This window comes from Apis cerana, linkage group LG5, assembly GCF_029169275.1.
Source record: "Apis cerana isolate GH-2021 linkage group LG5, AcerK_1.0, whole genome shotgun sequence".
Lineage (NCBI taxonomy): Eukaryota > Metazoa > Arthropoda > Insecta > Hymenoptera > Apidae > Apis > Apis cerana.
In genome coordinates this window covers 1892442-1909585 of record NC_083856.1, presented here as the reverse complement: position 1 = coordinate 1909585, position 17144 = coordinate 1892442, and the positions used below count along the sequence as shown (strand labels likewise).

At 29.1% G+C, this 17144-nt stretch overlaps 1 protein-coding gene across 5 annotated transcripts in view; it reads left to right on the top strand.

Moving 5' to 3' along the window:
- The window catches only part of LOC107995389 (angiogenic factor with G patch and FHA domains 1), a 30051-nt gene continuing 12907 nt past the window's right edge, over positions 1–17144 (top strand). The window contains exons 1-9 of one of the 5 annotated variants that reach the window (XM_062075778.1): positions 1–173; positions 884–1088; positions 1218–1460; positions 1535–1693; positions 1903–2059; positions 2326–2486; positions 2586–3028; positions 3345–3444; positions 5583–7564. In XM_062075778.1, coding sequence (XP_061931762.1) covers positions 906–1088; positions 1218–1460; positions 1535–1693; positions 1903–2059; positions 2326–2486; positions 2586–3028; positions 3345–3444; positions 5583–5594 — 1458 coding nt within the window. In that variant the 5' untranslated portion in view covers positions 1–173; positions 884–905 and the 3' untranslated portion in view covers positions 5595–7564. Of the gene's footprint in view, positions 255–883; positions 1089–1217; positions 1461–1534; positions 1694–1781; positions 1858–1902; positions 2060–2325; positions 2487–2585; positions 3029–3344; positions 3445–5582; positions 7565–17144 lie in introns of those variants that run through there. The other 4 variants (XM_062075774.1, XM_062075776.1, XM_062075775.1 and 1 more) reach the window with 4 other exon arrangements.

Below are 17144 nucleotides of genomic sequence, written 5' to 3'. Positions count from 1 at the left end.
CAGATGGCAGAATGATCATAGCATAGTAGAAACTTCACTTATTTATGTTTTATATATATATATGTGTATAGTTTTGTGTCTTTACTTATGTTAATAGATATATTTTCTTTGAACTAATTTCTTAAATTTGTCTTCATAAAGAAAGAAATACATAATTTAAAACGACATAAAAGGTAGAGAATTACATTAATGTTTTAAATAAATGAAATTATGAATTAATTTTTGTTGATATAACCAAACTAATACTACGAATCGTAAGTTTGTTGTTATAGGTACATTTATTCATTAAATATATATACGTTATAAAATAATTGAAATTAAAAGAAAAAGATATTGTAATTTATGAAAATTACAATATATATTTAATTTATTTCGTAATTCAGTAATTCTTTTTTTGATTTTTTACTTAGTAAGAAATTAAAACAAGTTTCGTAGCTTGATAAGAAATAGAAATATCATATATGATTTTACATATATGTATATGCATAAATTTTATTTATAAGTTTATGATGTTATTTATGAAATTTATAAGTTTTGTATTATTTTTATTTTTATAATTAAAATATAATAATTGTCCTATTTTATTTATGAATAATAATTTGACGTAATTTGAAATAAAATTTTTTTTTTTATAAATCATTTTTTTTATAAATCAAATTTAATTTGTTTACATATTATCGAATATTAAAATATTTTTGTATAGTTTATTATTCATATGTTTTATTAAAAAAAATAAATAAAAATGAATAAAATTTTTTAATAAATTATAGTTTTATGGAATTTTATAGAAAGATATATTTAAAATATAAATATAAATAAAATATAATTATATTCTACATGATTATATAAAGAACTAATTTCAAATATTTCATTATTTTATTAGTTTCTACAGATAAAGTAATAAAATGATAGAAAATAATGTATCTAGTGAAAGTGATGAAGGAGAAATAAAATCAGATTTTGAATTGGATTTTCAAGATGAACTATGTAATTATCCTCATGTTTTAAGATTTATTCAAAGAATGCGTGATCATATTAAAAAACGAAATAAAAAAATTGCCAAGTTACGAAATAAACTCAACGAATATGTAAGAATTATATTTTTAAATTTATTATTTTAAGTTTTTTCTTTTATTCATATATTATTTTATATTTTTACTTCTGTACAAGAAATAATTTATACTTATTTTAGGAAATAATTTATATTTTTATTTCAGGAGAGTCAGAAATTATTGCAGAAAAAAAATTTAGTTGACTATGGAACTCAAACAAATCCTTTGGAATATGAAAAAGAATCATATCTTTCACAAGATTGGAATATAAGTAATGATAAAACTTCAACTGATATTATACAACAAGTTAAAGAAGCAGCTGAATCTGCTTTATTGCAAACTGGTTTTGTTTATGAAGAAACTTCTGGTTTATATTATGATTATAATAGTGGATATTATTATGATGCAGTAAGTATTTATGTAATAATTATTAAATTTTCATTATTAATTTTTATATAAAAATTATATAAAAAAAATTTCAGAAACAAGGTTTATATTATGATGGTAATACAGGCACATATTATTATTATGATGAAACTAGTGGAACATATCAGTTCCATAGTCAAGCTCTAGTAACTGGGAATGAAGCAGCTGCTCGTGTGCAAGGCAAGAAGGAGCAAAAGACTAGAAAGGCAATTAAGGTATTTAATTATTATATAGAATATAGTGAAATTTAAAAAAAGAAAAAAGAAAAAAATCATTTGCAGACAAAAATTTTTAATTTTTCAGGTTTTGGATGACATACATGAATTAATAAATGGCCTTTCAAACATATCAATTGAAAAATACAGGCGTCAAGCACTAGGTAATTATCCTATGCTCTTAATATGCACACATGTCTCTCTTGTAGGATGAGGGGAAAAAACGTAAACTTGCGAAAAGAGAAGGACAATCAGAAGATGAACTCGAGGAGGGTGAATGTTCAAGCAATGATAGTGACAGCAGTTCTAATGACATTACTCCAGAATTATGTACTAGTAGTGACAGTGACCATGAAGAAGATCAAGGTTTATTTTTAATTTGTTTTCCTACAACATTATTTGACAAAAAAAAAACACATTTTATTGATTTAATACATAAAATGTTAAGTGATTATTTTTAATACTTTTTTTTTCAATTGAATGATTATTTTTCGTTATATTTTAATAATACATATAGTATTATAAATATAACAATATAATTATTAATACTATAAATAAGTATATGCAAATAATATAACATATATTAAATTTGAAATATTGATTAATTTTTTGTCAATTCACTTTTATTTCAGATTTAGCAAAAACTTATCCACCATGTATGAGAATCATAGTTAAGGAAACCACTTTACTAAAATTAAAAGTTGGAAGCCTTTTTCTTGTTGCATACACGGGTGGTTCAATTGGTCGAGAAGGTGATCATTCTGTTGTTATTCCTGATATAAATATCAGTAAAGTAAGTTCTAAACATCCTTAAGTTAAAAATAAAAAAATTTTCTTGTATAAATGTAAACAATATAATATATACAAAATAATTAATATTTAAATATTTTAGCAACATGCCCGTTTTTTATATAATGAAGATAAGAAAATATATGAAATCACTGATTTGGGATCAAGAAACGGTACATTTTTAAATGGTAAAAGATTATCTGTGGCTAAACAAGAATCTGATCCTCACGAAGTTTCGCATGGTTCAATTGTGCAAGTTGGAACTACAAAATTATTGTGTCACATTCACAATGGAAATGAAACTTGTGGTCATTGTGAGCCAGGACTTGTTCAACAAAATAGTAATGCAGAAGAAAACAAATCTTCTAAAAAACAGCAACATAAACAAGAATTACGGCGGCTGAAACATAAATTTGGTGTAGAAAAAGATAATGTTGCAACTGCTAGTCAAGTAGCATCAGGATATCAAGATCGAGCGCAAAGTCGTAGAAAATGCGTTGGTTCTTTAAATCATCATGCAAAAACACAACAAAGTTCAATGGACATGTAAGTAATTTATTTGTTGTAAAATTTAAATTTAAAAAATTATATGAAAATTCTTAATTCAATTCTTTATTATATATATACAATACATATATTATAAACTTATTTATAATTTAAAAAATTTATAAATTTTTTCTTTCTTTAGATAATATGATTAAATAATAAATCAAAAACTTTTTTAAATTTTTTAATTTTTTTTATAAATTATATTATTGTGATGTATAATTATTATTATTATTATTATTTTTATTATAATATTTTTATAATTTTTTTATATTTTTTGCAGTATTTAATTTCCATATTATGATTTTATTCATAGTTCTATTGCAAAGGACAACAGGGGATTTAAACTTCTATCAAAAATGGGCTGGTCTGAGGGACAATCATTAGGAAAAGAAAGAGATGGTCCAATTGAACCGGTAAGTCCAATTTTTTTTATAATATATTTTTATTTATTTTAAAATATATAATATTACTGATTTATATAAAATTACTATAAAGTTTAAAATAATAAATTAATTAATCATATGATTATTATAATAATTAAACAATTCTATTAATTTGTCAATATTATTATTATTATAGATATATAATATATATATATATATAAAATTTACATTATTTTATAATATATATAAAAAAAATTTCGTCTCAATTTAAAATATTTAATAATCTTTGTAATGTAGAATATTTAGAAATGATTGAATATTTGATAATTTTTTACAATTTTATGATTCATAAATTCAATAAATAAATAGAATCCGTCGATTTCTATTTGTTATCTTTATTTTATTTAAATCATTTTTTAATAAAAGATAAATTTGGAACTACGGAAAAAATAAATGAATAAAGTTGAAAAAGTTAAAAGACATTTCTTTTTCAAAAAAAAAAAAAAAAAAAAAAACTATTACTTTTATTTAAGTATAAATTTTTATTTGATATAACAAGATTGTAAATATTTATGTAAATTAACTAGAGATATGTTTCACTTAATAATATTATAGCGGTTTTATTTAAATTATATATTATATATTCTTTTGCATCATATCCATATTCAAAATTCTGTTTTTAAATTTTTTATAAATGCATAAATATCATCGCTCTAGATGATAACAAATAAAAATAAATAAAACAAACCATTAATTTAAAGATGAATATTTCTAATTCGAAAGTTTCCAAGTATCTTCATCAACTTTTGAAAATATTTTTTTAGAATTTATTGTCTAATAATAAACGATAAAATTTGTGATAATATGTAAATGATAAAAAATGTTTTTTTCGCGCGTATTATTGTATCCGCGATTCCGATAATGTCAATCCGCAATTGCATACATTGGAAGTTTGTCGTTTTGTCGGATTAGCAGGTTCATGGTATCAATGTTACACATGTAACCAATGCAAAAAGTATATAGAAAGTGCAAGGTAAAGTGCATTCATTATCTGAACATCATCATTGTGGTCAATATAGATCAAGATTATCCTTTTTGAAATCAAAATACATTAAAAAATAAATAAATAAAAATATAAAATAAATTAAATATTTAATTTTAAATATTTATCTTTTCTATTACAATATATACATATGTATATATTATTGTGAAAAAAATATTGGCAAAGAATGAGTACGTAGAATTATCTATATTTAAATTTAAATAAATAATATATTTTAGAGTATTTATGAGATTTTAAAAAATATTATAGTTAATAATTTGTTTGATTGATGTTCTTTATATCGTTTATTATGCAAAAGTCACTTGATTTTAATTGTAAAATTATTCCAAGTGATTTGATTCACTTTTCTTGATCACAATTTTAGATGAATTGTAACTTAAAATTTGAAGAGAAAATATCAAAAAATATATTTTTTTTTAATTTTTAAAAAATTTTTTAAAAAGCTATCAGAAATAAAAATATTTTTAATGATTTTATAGACAAAATAAAAAATCCATTAAAAACATCGATTTTGCATGAATAAAATGAAAAAAGAAAAAAATTTATGTTTTGTAATCAATTTGACGATTAAAATTCTTTTTCAAGTTTTTTTTTATAATATAAATAAATTATATAATATACAATTATATAATTATATAATTACAATCATATAATTATACAATTATATAATTTTATATAATTTTTAGTTTTTCAAATAAATTTTTCAAATAACCAATAAATGTTTGCCAACTATTTCTCTAAGATTCATAATAAACGAAAAAAATATTTCTTTTAAACTGATGATATATAAACTGTGATTATATGATGTATTTACGATAAAATTAAAAAAAAATTTGCTGACAACAGTGAAACAGTTATAAACAGATATCATCAAAATATATATGATTAATAATGAAGTTCATATTCTAATATATAATAATAATAATAATACAACTAATAATGTTTGCATTTGTCTTATATCTATTATAACATATTTGCACAAAGTATTAATAATTTTCCTTCCATAAATATAGTCAAAATTTTTTTACTTTTGTCCATCTAAATCGAACATTTCGATTGATGCGCCGCTGCAAATTCGCAATCCGATTTCGTTTGTCTTTTTTAGGCAAAGCGTTAAAAACTGCTGCTAGTATTATCGTTGCTCATTCCCTTATACGCTTTCTCCGTTCCTCTACTCTGCCTCCACACTATCGAATCACTATGATCACCCTCTGACTGATCCATCCGATACTTTGCCGATACACACGTATGCATATACGTGTCTATCCATGGACACGGTACATATGTTTGCAAAAGCCAGACAGCAAGCTGGTTCTGGTAGTGCTGCTTACTCGTCCGGCCGCATCGCATTTCGACAGCAACGAAACGAGCGCCGACGGCACGACCAGAGCATTCGTATGATAACGAGCGTAACTCTGCGAGACATGAAACGGAATAGTAGAGGGGATCTTTGCAGAGACGAAAACGGGAGCAGCAGAGAGGGAGAGGGTACGACAGAAGAGGTGTCCCTGGGTAATGAATGCAAATGTATTGAAATCCAAATCATTATTTTGTCTAGACGCATCGTATGCTCTATTGCACGCTCTCTGAGCTTAAGGAAGGGAGATGGCGTGTTGCTCCACTCTTGTGGGGGTGGATCGAGGGAGAAAGGAAACATAGACTGAGCGAGAGAATGTTGTTTTCTCTCGTCTCTGTATACCTTGACGCGTACCTCTGCTAAATTTGCCTGTAAACTTTATCTTTCTTGGCAAATTACGGTAAATTTATCTGTGACGATCTCCACACTCCTCGCATTGTAATCCGTTGTTTTCGGGGATAATGATTCTCTTTCGATACTTTTTTTCTCGTAAAACGATTTCTGTCATCGCCGTATAATTATGATTCATGATAGATAGACGAGAAACGAGGTTAAATAGTTCTTTTTTACTGATTGTGAAATATTTAATATACTTTCGTGTAAGGAAACAATTATATGGATAATAAATATATGTTTTACGAATATTTGTAATGCGGACAAAAAAATCGATTTGAAATACGGTATAGTTTTTTTATTCTTTTTCATTTCGAAGAGAATACGTACAATTTCAGGCGAATACGAAGATGTAATCATATGATTAAAGATACATTATGATTACATGATTTTAAGTCAGAAATATGATGTACGACTTAATAATTTCATACGGTAATTTTCGTTTTACATTTTGATACGTATTTAATAAACTGGTTTCTTATGAACAATTTTAGATTCATCAGAAATATCATATACTTTACACATTTGTAAATATAAAATAATAAAATTTAATTATTAAAATATTTCTTAATAAATTAATAATAAATTACAAAATTTAATTGCATATTATATTTTTACCAAATATAATAAAACACACTCGAATTTGTCGATCAATTGTCAATTTAAGTACGTGAGAGAAATAATTTAAATCTTCGATGAGTTAATCAATGTTACACCATATGCTATGTGTATTATTTCATTACATATATTGTATCAAATATTTTTGGGAGTAACTATACCTATTTCTGCCGTTTCTCTTCAATCTGTATGACCTACATCGTAAACTAGAAACATATTCTCGGTCGTACAACGGGGGGTGAAAATGTAGGAGAAGGAAGATGGAAGAGAGACGGATGACGAGGGGTAAATCCGCATGTTCGCTTCTGAGAGTTCGTAAACCAGACATTGTAAAGCTCTCGAATGGCGATTGCCACTAAACCACGAGCATACGATAAAGTATAAAATTGTCGCATGCTATGAAAGTGCCGTTAACAGGTGTAGGTGAGTGCGTGTCCTATCTAACCGAATGAAATCTTGGAAGATTCGTTTATTTGAGTGCTTTCCAATGCAATGAAAACTTTTTATTATTGACTCTTTTCGGACAGAGAAAGAAAAATTGGATTTTTAAAAGATGCTCGATATAACAAGTAGATGCGAAAATTAAAATTTGGAACCTTGAAATTGAATCTTTCTGTATTATGTATCTTTGGAATTGAAATATTCTTTTGAAGCTTTGATAATTTTGTGTTATTTATGTCAATATATAGGTGCAACGAGTAGTTAAATATTTAAGAAAATTTAATCTCATTTTTTTCGTAGATACTATCAATGATACTGCTCGTGAATTAATAATCCAAATATAATATTGGTTTTTATTTCCATTTTTTTCTGTATTTCATTTCATTTCTATTTTTATTGAATTTTATTTTCATTTCGATAACAATAATTTTTTTTTATGTAAAGATATCTGAATCTTGCTTTATAATTTTTTCAGATAATCTATATATGTTTATGGCGTTGTCTATTTATTTTCGTTATTTGATAATGATTTTTTTTTGAAAATTTAAATAATAGTATATTTGAAAAATAATTATTAATCTTAATATTCCTTTTTCTTTTTACTTATTTATTTTTTCAAACATTTAATCTTATCTCATTCGAAACATTTAATTTTCTTTATTTAGTCGCATTCTGTCATTTATAAATAATGCAATAACCTTACAATTTAACTTGGAACTGTAAAATTAACCCGACTCGTAACGCCGATCGTTAAACAATTGCAACTGAAACGCAATCGATGCAACGCGTTACAATTCGCTTGTGAAGGCAACCTTAAAGTGCATCCGGAAACTGCAACAATTTCATTTTATGGACTTTCACGTAGACCGGCTGTTGCGAGCCATTTCACGGTTACAGCGTGAACATCCACGGTAGTGCCTTTTACGATTTACATTCATTTCCATATTGCATTTTCTTACCCTTTACAGTATCGCGAGGAAAAACCTGATTGATTAATGACGTAATAAATAATCCAACGCACAGCTTCGCGAGGGAATGAGGCCTCGTGGTGCTTCCATAAAATCTTCTATTGGAAGAGCTTTCTACGATTTCTCTTTGAGAAGTATAATACAGTTCGCGTTGGAAATTAAAAAGATTTTATATATCGATGCAATTAGAAACGGAATTGAACTCTCATATTAGATATTATATTAAATTGTAAGTAATATTGTTTCCAGTTTCTAATTTTTAAAAATTTTTAATCATTTATAATCAATGATATCGTGATTAATATTTTTTTTTCAATGAAGAATTTTTGATTTAATAAAAACTTGATTAAAATTAATTTGTACGATCTTTATTTTTAATGATTTTAAAAGAAATAAATTCTATGTTATGTATTAAAATATATTAGATATTATTTTTTTATCTCATTAAAAACACGACATAAAATTTTTTTGAAAAAATGAAATAAATTGTGATTTTATAAAAAAATATTTTAGAATGTGAGATATTATAAATATCATCGTTGAAATTTGCAATAATTCTTTGAAGCATACATGATTTAAATATTTAAATTTAATATTTCATTTCGTTTTACAAATATTATATTTTACAGATTTTATATGTTATCATTCACTTTATAAATATAGATACATCGATTGAATTATATTTCATTTAGACTTTGATAAATGTGGATTTATCTCAAAAAAATAATATAGTTTAATATCGATATTTTTTTATATGTCAATGTTTTTTTATAGTTTATATGTATGTATCGTTACATAAACTGTGACGAAACTATGAATCTTGATAATGATTCTGTAACAGTGTCGTATGAAAATCAAGCTTAGTTGCAATAAATCTCGATTCGTTGCGTTGAAAGCAACTTTCTAAACATAAATCAAAGATAATATCGATAGTGCAATAATGTGTATCGTTGATTAATTATGTTTTTTGTATTTAAAACTTATAAATTTTCTTCAATTGGTTCAATTTTATATACATTATTGTTCAAAAGTATCGATATTTTTGATTTTAAATTATTTTTAAACTATAAACTAAATAAAGAAGATTCTTCCGAATTATTTTAAACATTAGAATCTACAATTATTATTTCAATCGTTATCACCAATAATTATATTATATTTAAATAATTAAATTATATTTATATTATCTATTAAATGCATAAGAAAATGGTGAATAATTTCTGTTATTAATTTGTTATTAATTTTATATATTTTAATTATATTCATATATTAACATTTATTATATATTTATATTAACCCTTTGCAGTTTTAATTTTTTTTTTTTTACCTAGCAACAACTCTTTAATTCATTTATAAAAAGGATCTAAAAAGAGGGTCTCAATAAAATATTGTATAAACTGTTACAAAATATTTGAAAGAAAAAAAAAACATTTTAAATTATTTTAGAAGCTGCATTATATAATATCTAGCTCGACATTAGAGTTGGTGTAAGAAATGTGATGTCGAGCTCGATACACGACATAGGAGTCCTAAGAGTTAACATCTGAATGTATTAACACGTGTGATAATGATAAATATATTAAACGCGACGCAGCAATTTCGATCCCCGTGGAGTGCATCCCCTTCGTCTCCAGTTTGTCCAATTCGCTTTTAGCTTTCATTTTTCCCCCGGATAATCGTCCGGCAAGTCCGGATCGAGAGTGTTTTGATTCGCGCCACGTTGAACAGCGAGGTTAAAGAAGAGGGAGAAAGAAAGGGAGAAAGATATAAAGGCAAAGAAAGAAAGAAATAGAGAGAGAGAGAGAGAGAAAGAAAAGAGCCGGATAAAAGTGAATCGTAGATCTTGACTCACGACTCACCCGGTCTCCTGTTTGTCCGCCAAAACCTGTTGCTGGCGTCCTCCTCCTGCTCGTTCCTCTGCCTTGTGCGCGCCTTCTATTCATCCACCGGCCCCTTTTTCTTCCGACGAAAGCAAAAATAGTGGTAAGAGAAGAAAAAGGCACGGGGCAGAATGCACGGAGCCGGGCGTGGAACGGAGACCGAAAGGTCGGGCCAGAGACGGTGGAAAAGGTTGCGAAAGGAGAGAAGGCGAAGGAAAGGAGATGAAGGAAGATGGAGGAGAAAGAGAGAGAAAGAGAGAGAGAGAGAAGAGGGAGGGGGAGAGAGGGTTCCGAGCGGAAGTTGTACACCAAGTGTACGTGTGCAGTCCTGCCGCAGGTGGTACGACGGAACGCAAGGTCGTTTCGATATTATGTAATGCAGAGAGGCAAGAGAGTGCAAGGATACGGCGAGGATCAGCTCTCGACCTCCCTCGGTTGCCCCGGAGGGGCCCCATTGTCTTTGGAATTCGGGACAACGTTGAGAGATCATCGTCGAAAGCTGAGAAAAAAACCCTCCCCTCCCCCTCCGGGCTACGTCCAGCGATTGCCTCCCTCTGCCTACCAAACGTTTTCTTTGCTTCTTGCATGTCTGCAATTTCGATTGTTTATCCGTAGGGCTTTGATTTTAACACTCGTGTACGCTGTACACGATTCCAGAGGTATTGGCGTATTGATGCAAAAATATATTTTATTTATTCGTTATTTTATCTAACGAGCAATCGAATCTTTCTATGTTTTATTTATATGTATTATTTTTCGTTTATTGACAACAAAGTAAGAAACAAAGTAATTATTTAAGAATTTTGATGTATAAATAATATTCAGTTCAATATTATTTTATCGTGATATACAATTTGACTTAAGAAGCAAAGTAGGTGGTAACTATTTTGGAGGATTATTTTGTTTCCTGTATATAATAATTACGATAATAATTATTTTAATCAATGTTAGGTACTTTATATTCAAAAGAATAAATAAATATTTGATATATTTTTAAATATTTCTTGCTTCGTGAATCATCACAATGTATCAAGAAAAAGTACACAATTTAATTTTCTCTTTTTAATTTCAACCTCAAATCTAAATTACCTTTATTTAATCATAAGAATACCAATTTCTAATCCTCGTTCATTACACAGTAAAGGTTTCTTTACAAGTCAATCAGTTTATCAGATATCAAGGGACGTCCTCGAAAGACTTGCGAGTTACTTTCACGATCCATGCTAGCTTCATAAGCTTTATCACGTTTATCTTACTTGTTCATCGAGCCACGTCCACTCGAATTAACATTCGTCTACGTGCCCCCACGTCTATGGCATCGTAATCGCAATGGCTTCTCTTCTTTTTCCTCTGTTGTCGCCGATACTGGTGCGTCGGCCACGGTTGAACGATGGAAAGTTATGCGAAAAAACGTGCAATCTTCATCTACGATCTTGGTTCATTGTCATGCCAGTTTATGCAGATATGCCGATTTTTGCTGGTTTTGATCGGCCTGCCCGCTTCACGGCATCGTGCGGATTCGCATCTCCATGCTCGAATGATCCTTAGGGCTCTCTCTGCCAATTTCTTGGGAAAGGATATCCTGGTTCCCTTCACGCTCGTTCACCCACTGGAAATTTTTCGGTCACGCATTTTCATTACACCGGTTAATAAAAGCACAGAGCGTGATGAGCCGATCCTCGGATAAAGCGGCGAGAACTCTTCCGCGCAATTATAAATCACAATCGTGGGCAATTAATACATCAGCCATAGATTAACAGTATTCCGGCCGAGGTGTAAGGTTATAGCAAAGATCAACCACGATAAATTTTCATTGTCTTCCGTTAATGCAAACGTTTATTTTCCACGTTTTTTTTTTCATGGCTTTGATGATTTCTTCATGATGAGATGCTCGGTTAATTTTTGTAATAAGCCTGAAATTTAAGATATATTTTGTATTATGATGAGGTTAATCGAATAGACTCATTTTTATTATAATAGTTTAATAGTGAAATTATATATGGGTAATTAATGACATAGAATTATATATAAAAAATATTGAATTGTAATAGGAAATTATTATTGACATGGTCTTTAAATTTCAATATTTATTTTAATTTTAAATAAAATTTCAGCGTGAGATTGAAAAATAATAATTGTATTAGTGATTTTTTATATTTTCTGTAAATTTTAAAAATATTTTAACGATAGGAAGACACAATTAAATTGAAAATAATTTAATTTAAAATATATTTATATACTCGTAGAAAATTTTTCTGTAAGATAGTTCGATTAATATTTTTCTGATTAATTTAATTCTATATTTAATTCTTATGTGATAATTATAAAATAATTTTAATATCATAAAATCATTTATTAATATTTATCAAATATTATTATATTTTCATTTCTGACATTTGTATTATAAATTATACATTCCATTATTCTTTACACGTTTCTGAAAATCGTATTACTTCAAATTTTTCCATTATACCTGCATCCACGAAAATGGTATACAATAATGGATAATGATAAAGAAGAAAAAAGAAGCAATTATATAATCTTATCGTAATCTTATCGTAACTCAGTGTACAATATAGTGTAAAAAAATGAACAAAAGACTTGATACCAATCACTTAAAATTTATACTTCGATTCGCGTCTACTTCATAAATTTTATGAAAATTGCAAGAGAAAATTTTTAACACTTTTCCTCAACTTTAATTTTATGTTCTTGTACTTTATATAATTTTATATAGCGTATCCATAAAGTAACTTGGGTACTACTTTTAACAGATTCATAATTGCGCCCTTTATATCTACTTGGGCGTGTACCACGCCATATATCCACTGTATTTTTTATATAAACTGGTTTTGTTTATTTCGAATCGTTAACAATAAGTATCAATCTTTAACAACCGAGCCTATTATTTAGTTATCGTTATCTTCATGCGTGATTTGATGTGATTATAAATTTGAATCAGATATTTTGCAATTATCGTATACGTCATACATATGTTGGTGATATTCGTTTTAATCTATTTATATTTGATTTACACTTGATAGGAAGATTATTTACATTTATATCGTTTTCGTGGCAAATTAAACAATTGAATTAATATTATTGTATCTCGATGAAAGTTGATGCTTACCAGATTAAATAAAAATCATGAAAATTTTAAATCTCGTAACCAAATACGAAGCGGCAATAAATTAATAACATATACAAGAGATATAACGAATTATGAATATTTTTAATTTTTAATTTTTTATATCGATAAATTATATTGATATACATTAAAGATAATATTTAGCCCATGAAACAAAATCACATCGTCGTGCAAAATATATTTAAATATTTTTATAAAATTGTAATTGTAATTAAATAGATTCTTTTAAAAAAAATCATTCTTAATTTACGTATTTATTTAATTTATTTCATTTATATCATAGTTAAAGGATTTAATTTTTTAAGTTAAAGTTTTATTCAAGTTTTTCTTGATAATGATTTGGAAACTTATTATAAAATTTTAATATAAAATTTTATCTTTTGTATTTTTGAAAAAAATATCCTTGTTCCACATCTTTATTCAAATGAAAATAATATCAATTGAATATTAGTGATGCAAAACGCACTTTAAAATTTCTAACCATTTTAATTGCAATAATCGAGCTTGTAAACATTGTGCAAACTTCGAATTGAATTATTGTCAACGAAGATAAAATCGATGAATGTGGGATGTTGAACAACTCCCCAATGAAGAAAGAACTGATTTCTCGAGGACAAACAGATATATATGCGCGTATACAGTGTAAAACAAAAAACATTTGTACGTTATTTTATAAAAAAATTCATATAATTCAAAAATTTTGATTTTAATGAAAATTTATGTATACGTACAACATGGATTATACATGAGATAACTCATTTTTAAAATTTTAGCATTTTTTCATATTTTAAATACAAATTTTACTTGGAAATATTTTTTATAATTAGATAATAGAGCATTAAAATATTTTTGTAATTTAAAATTTCTCGCATCATTAAGAAATTTTAGATTTAGAAAAATCTAAAAAATCTATTTCATTAAAAAATATTATTACATTTAAGACGGGAAAGGATCATTGTTTATGGCATTGAATCTGGTTTTTTGTAACTTCATTATAAAGGATATATATACTTGACTCGTGGCCAGACTTTGTTCAGACACGAGGAATCCTTGGTACGTAGACCTACATACTGCTTGAATACATATAGATTTTTAATTTGCACACTAGTATTGCGTACTAATTTATGCATATACGAAAATATGACATCATCGAAATCAATCTTCCGCTAAGTCGGTTGATTTGAATGAGTTAAAGAAAAAAAAAAAAAAAAAAGAAGAAGGAGAAAAAAGGAATAAAATATTAAGATAATGTACGAATACTTTTGTGATCGACTGTAAGCAATTGATTAAACACTTCAAGCAGATATATAGAAGGCGTGACGAATAGATTTTGGAACGTCATCCATTTCTACGAATCCTGTTTTATAATCGACGATCTTCCTAGACCGTTGATAATCCGATCCACGTGGCTCGATTAGGCCACGCCGAGGGCCAGGATGATCCGAGTTCCTCTTCTCTAAATTAAGCAACCGCTTCCGACGTGCGTCACTCAAACGTCGAAATTTCCAAAGTCACTGACGAGGTATTCTTTAATCTCTCTTCGAGTCTTCCCCTCGCTAGTTCTACGATTTAACACACGCATTCCCTCTCTCTCTCTCCTCTCTCTCTCTCTCTCGCAATACGGGCTAATTCTCTGGGGCAGCGTGAATGCCTGTTTCACCGTGTGGCGATTCAACGTGGGCGGCAGGGCATGGTAGGGTGGTGGTGGGATGAAGGAAGGGAGGAGGCCTGTCCTCCTTTGCACCGTGTTGTTTTGTAACGCGAAGAGGGAATGCTAGGAAGGACTGACTGGAGTGAATGGAGAACGCATAGGATTTATGCTATGCTAACGGATTGGGAGAACGGGGAACGGGGAAGAAGGAGAGAGAGAGAGAGAGAGAGAGAGCAGGGAGAGAACGGGTAAAGAGACAGACTTTGCCAGACGAGGAAAAAGAGGTGGTGCGGCGGCTGCGAGGAGGAGGAGAAGGAGGAGGAGGAGAAAGAGGAGGAAGGAAAAAAGGGTAAAGAGGGAAGTTATAGCGGTGCGTTTCGTAAGGGGCGCGGGAGGCAACAGGTGGGAACCCACTGTCACAAATAAATCCAACACAAACGTCCCTGCCGTCTAGACGCCGATCCGCTGACTAACCATGGGTACCAGATTATCGCGCCGCTCTCTCTCTCTCTCTCTCCCCTTCCTCTCCCTTCACTTTTCTCTCTTTTTCTCCCATCCCCCTCGTCACTTCCCTCTTCTTTTTCTCGCCTTTTGTTTCTCCTTCCAACCCTGTGCACGTGTAACAGGCTCGTGTAGCCGATCGAGAAAGAGGAAACTGGGGGCGGGAGGGGGAAGAGATAGAATCCTCTCGGGGGGATGATGGTGCATGAACGGAACCAGGGAGAGCGCGTTACATACGGAGAATAGCGATAGGTTGTGGAGAGGAGAGAAGCGTGAGAAAGATAAAAAAGGCACGGATAGAGATAGAGGTGGACAGAGACGCCTCGCTCGTAGGGATCAGAGATTGTGCAGGTGTCGTTAAACACTCTCTCGAGCGTAAACGCGCGCCTCGCATGTAACGCACCGTTGCGGAGATAGGTGCACCGCTTGGCATGCGGGTGCATCGTCAGATTGGCCAGCCATCGGTGTCTGCCCACTGCTGCACATAGCGCCACAGATTACCTGTTTACTCGACGGAATCCTCTCTTTTTTCCTTTCTTTCTTTTTTTCTCTCTCCTCCCTTTCTTCGTTGCCTCGAACAGATACCCGCATATTCGGTTTTGCTCGCGAATCCGCGTAAACGATCCTCTTCATTAGCTTTTGTTTTCATGCGTTTCCTATTTTTCCCTGCGGTTTCCCTTATGCTTTGGATTCTTCGGGACGGTATTTATCGTTTTGCGAGCGTCAAATCTCTGGGGAAAAGATATATGGATATTATTATCGCCAGATGTATCGTTGATTTATACCTTTTTGTAATGTAAAGTAGCAGAAACGATTGAACACGTTACTGTGGAAAATTTTGTTACGCGACATTGAACTTTACGGCCATTGAGATATTTGCTCGATAGTTTCTTTAGGAATTTTGATACGAGATTCAATGGATGATATTCTGAATAATTTAAACGAGTTTCGTTTTTATCGAATCGATAATTTTTTAAAGAAATGGATATATCGAAGGTTCTGTAATTTAATTTGCATGGTTTTCTCGCGAATGGTTTTGTGTAACTTTGTGCACTTATTTTCCGCTATTATTCCTATTTGAATTTACGAGAGGTGAGAAAGAGTTTTCCTTCCAGACGTGCATCGAATCTGTGCTCACTACGTGAACGTAATACAGCCCTAAGTGCTTTGTGAAATGAAGGGGATCGTATCGTATTATAACGCAATATTCTCACGTTGCAAATATTTTAATCGGAGTACTGAAACGATACTATCGAAACATTAATTACGTTCTGTGAATGGTTTATATCGCATGATTCAATGTATTTCCGTTATAGAACGAAAGTAAATTTATGTACCAGAGATATAAAACTTATATTACAGAATAAATTCTGTTTTCTTTTTTCTACTTCTAAAAGCGATCTACATCTACGTAAAAACTTTAATATATCGTAAAATTAATAAATAAATTATAATCTATTTCGATTTTTTATTGATTCAAAAATTAATTGGATAATCAAGCGAGTTTAGAATAAAAAATTTTAAACGAATAAAATTTATTAAAATTTATGTCGATAAAAGAGTAAAGTATTATATAGAATTAATTTTATAGTATTTAATTTTACATTACTGATTGATATTAAATAGGAAAATGGGAACTAAAATAGAGAACTTTAAATTAAGAAATTCAAATTGTGGGTTATTTACAGTTCTTATATTTATACGCAACAT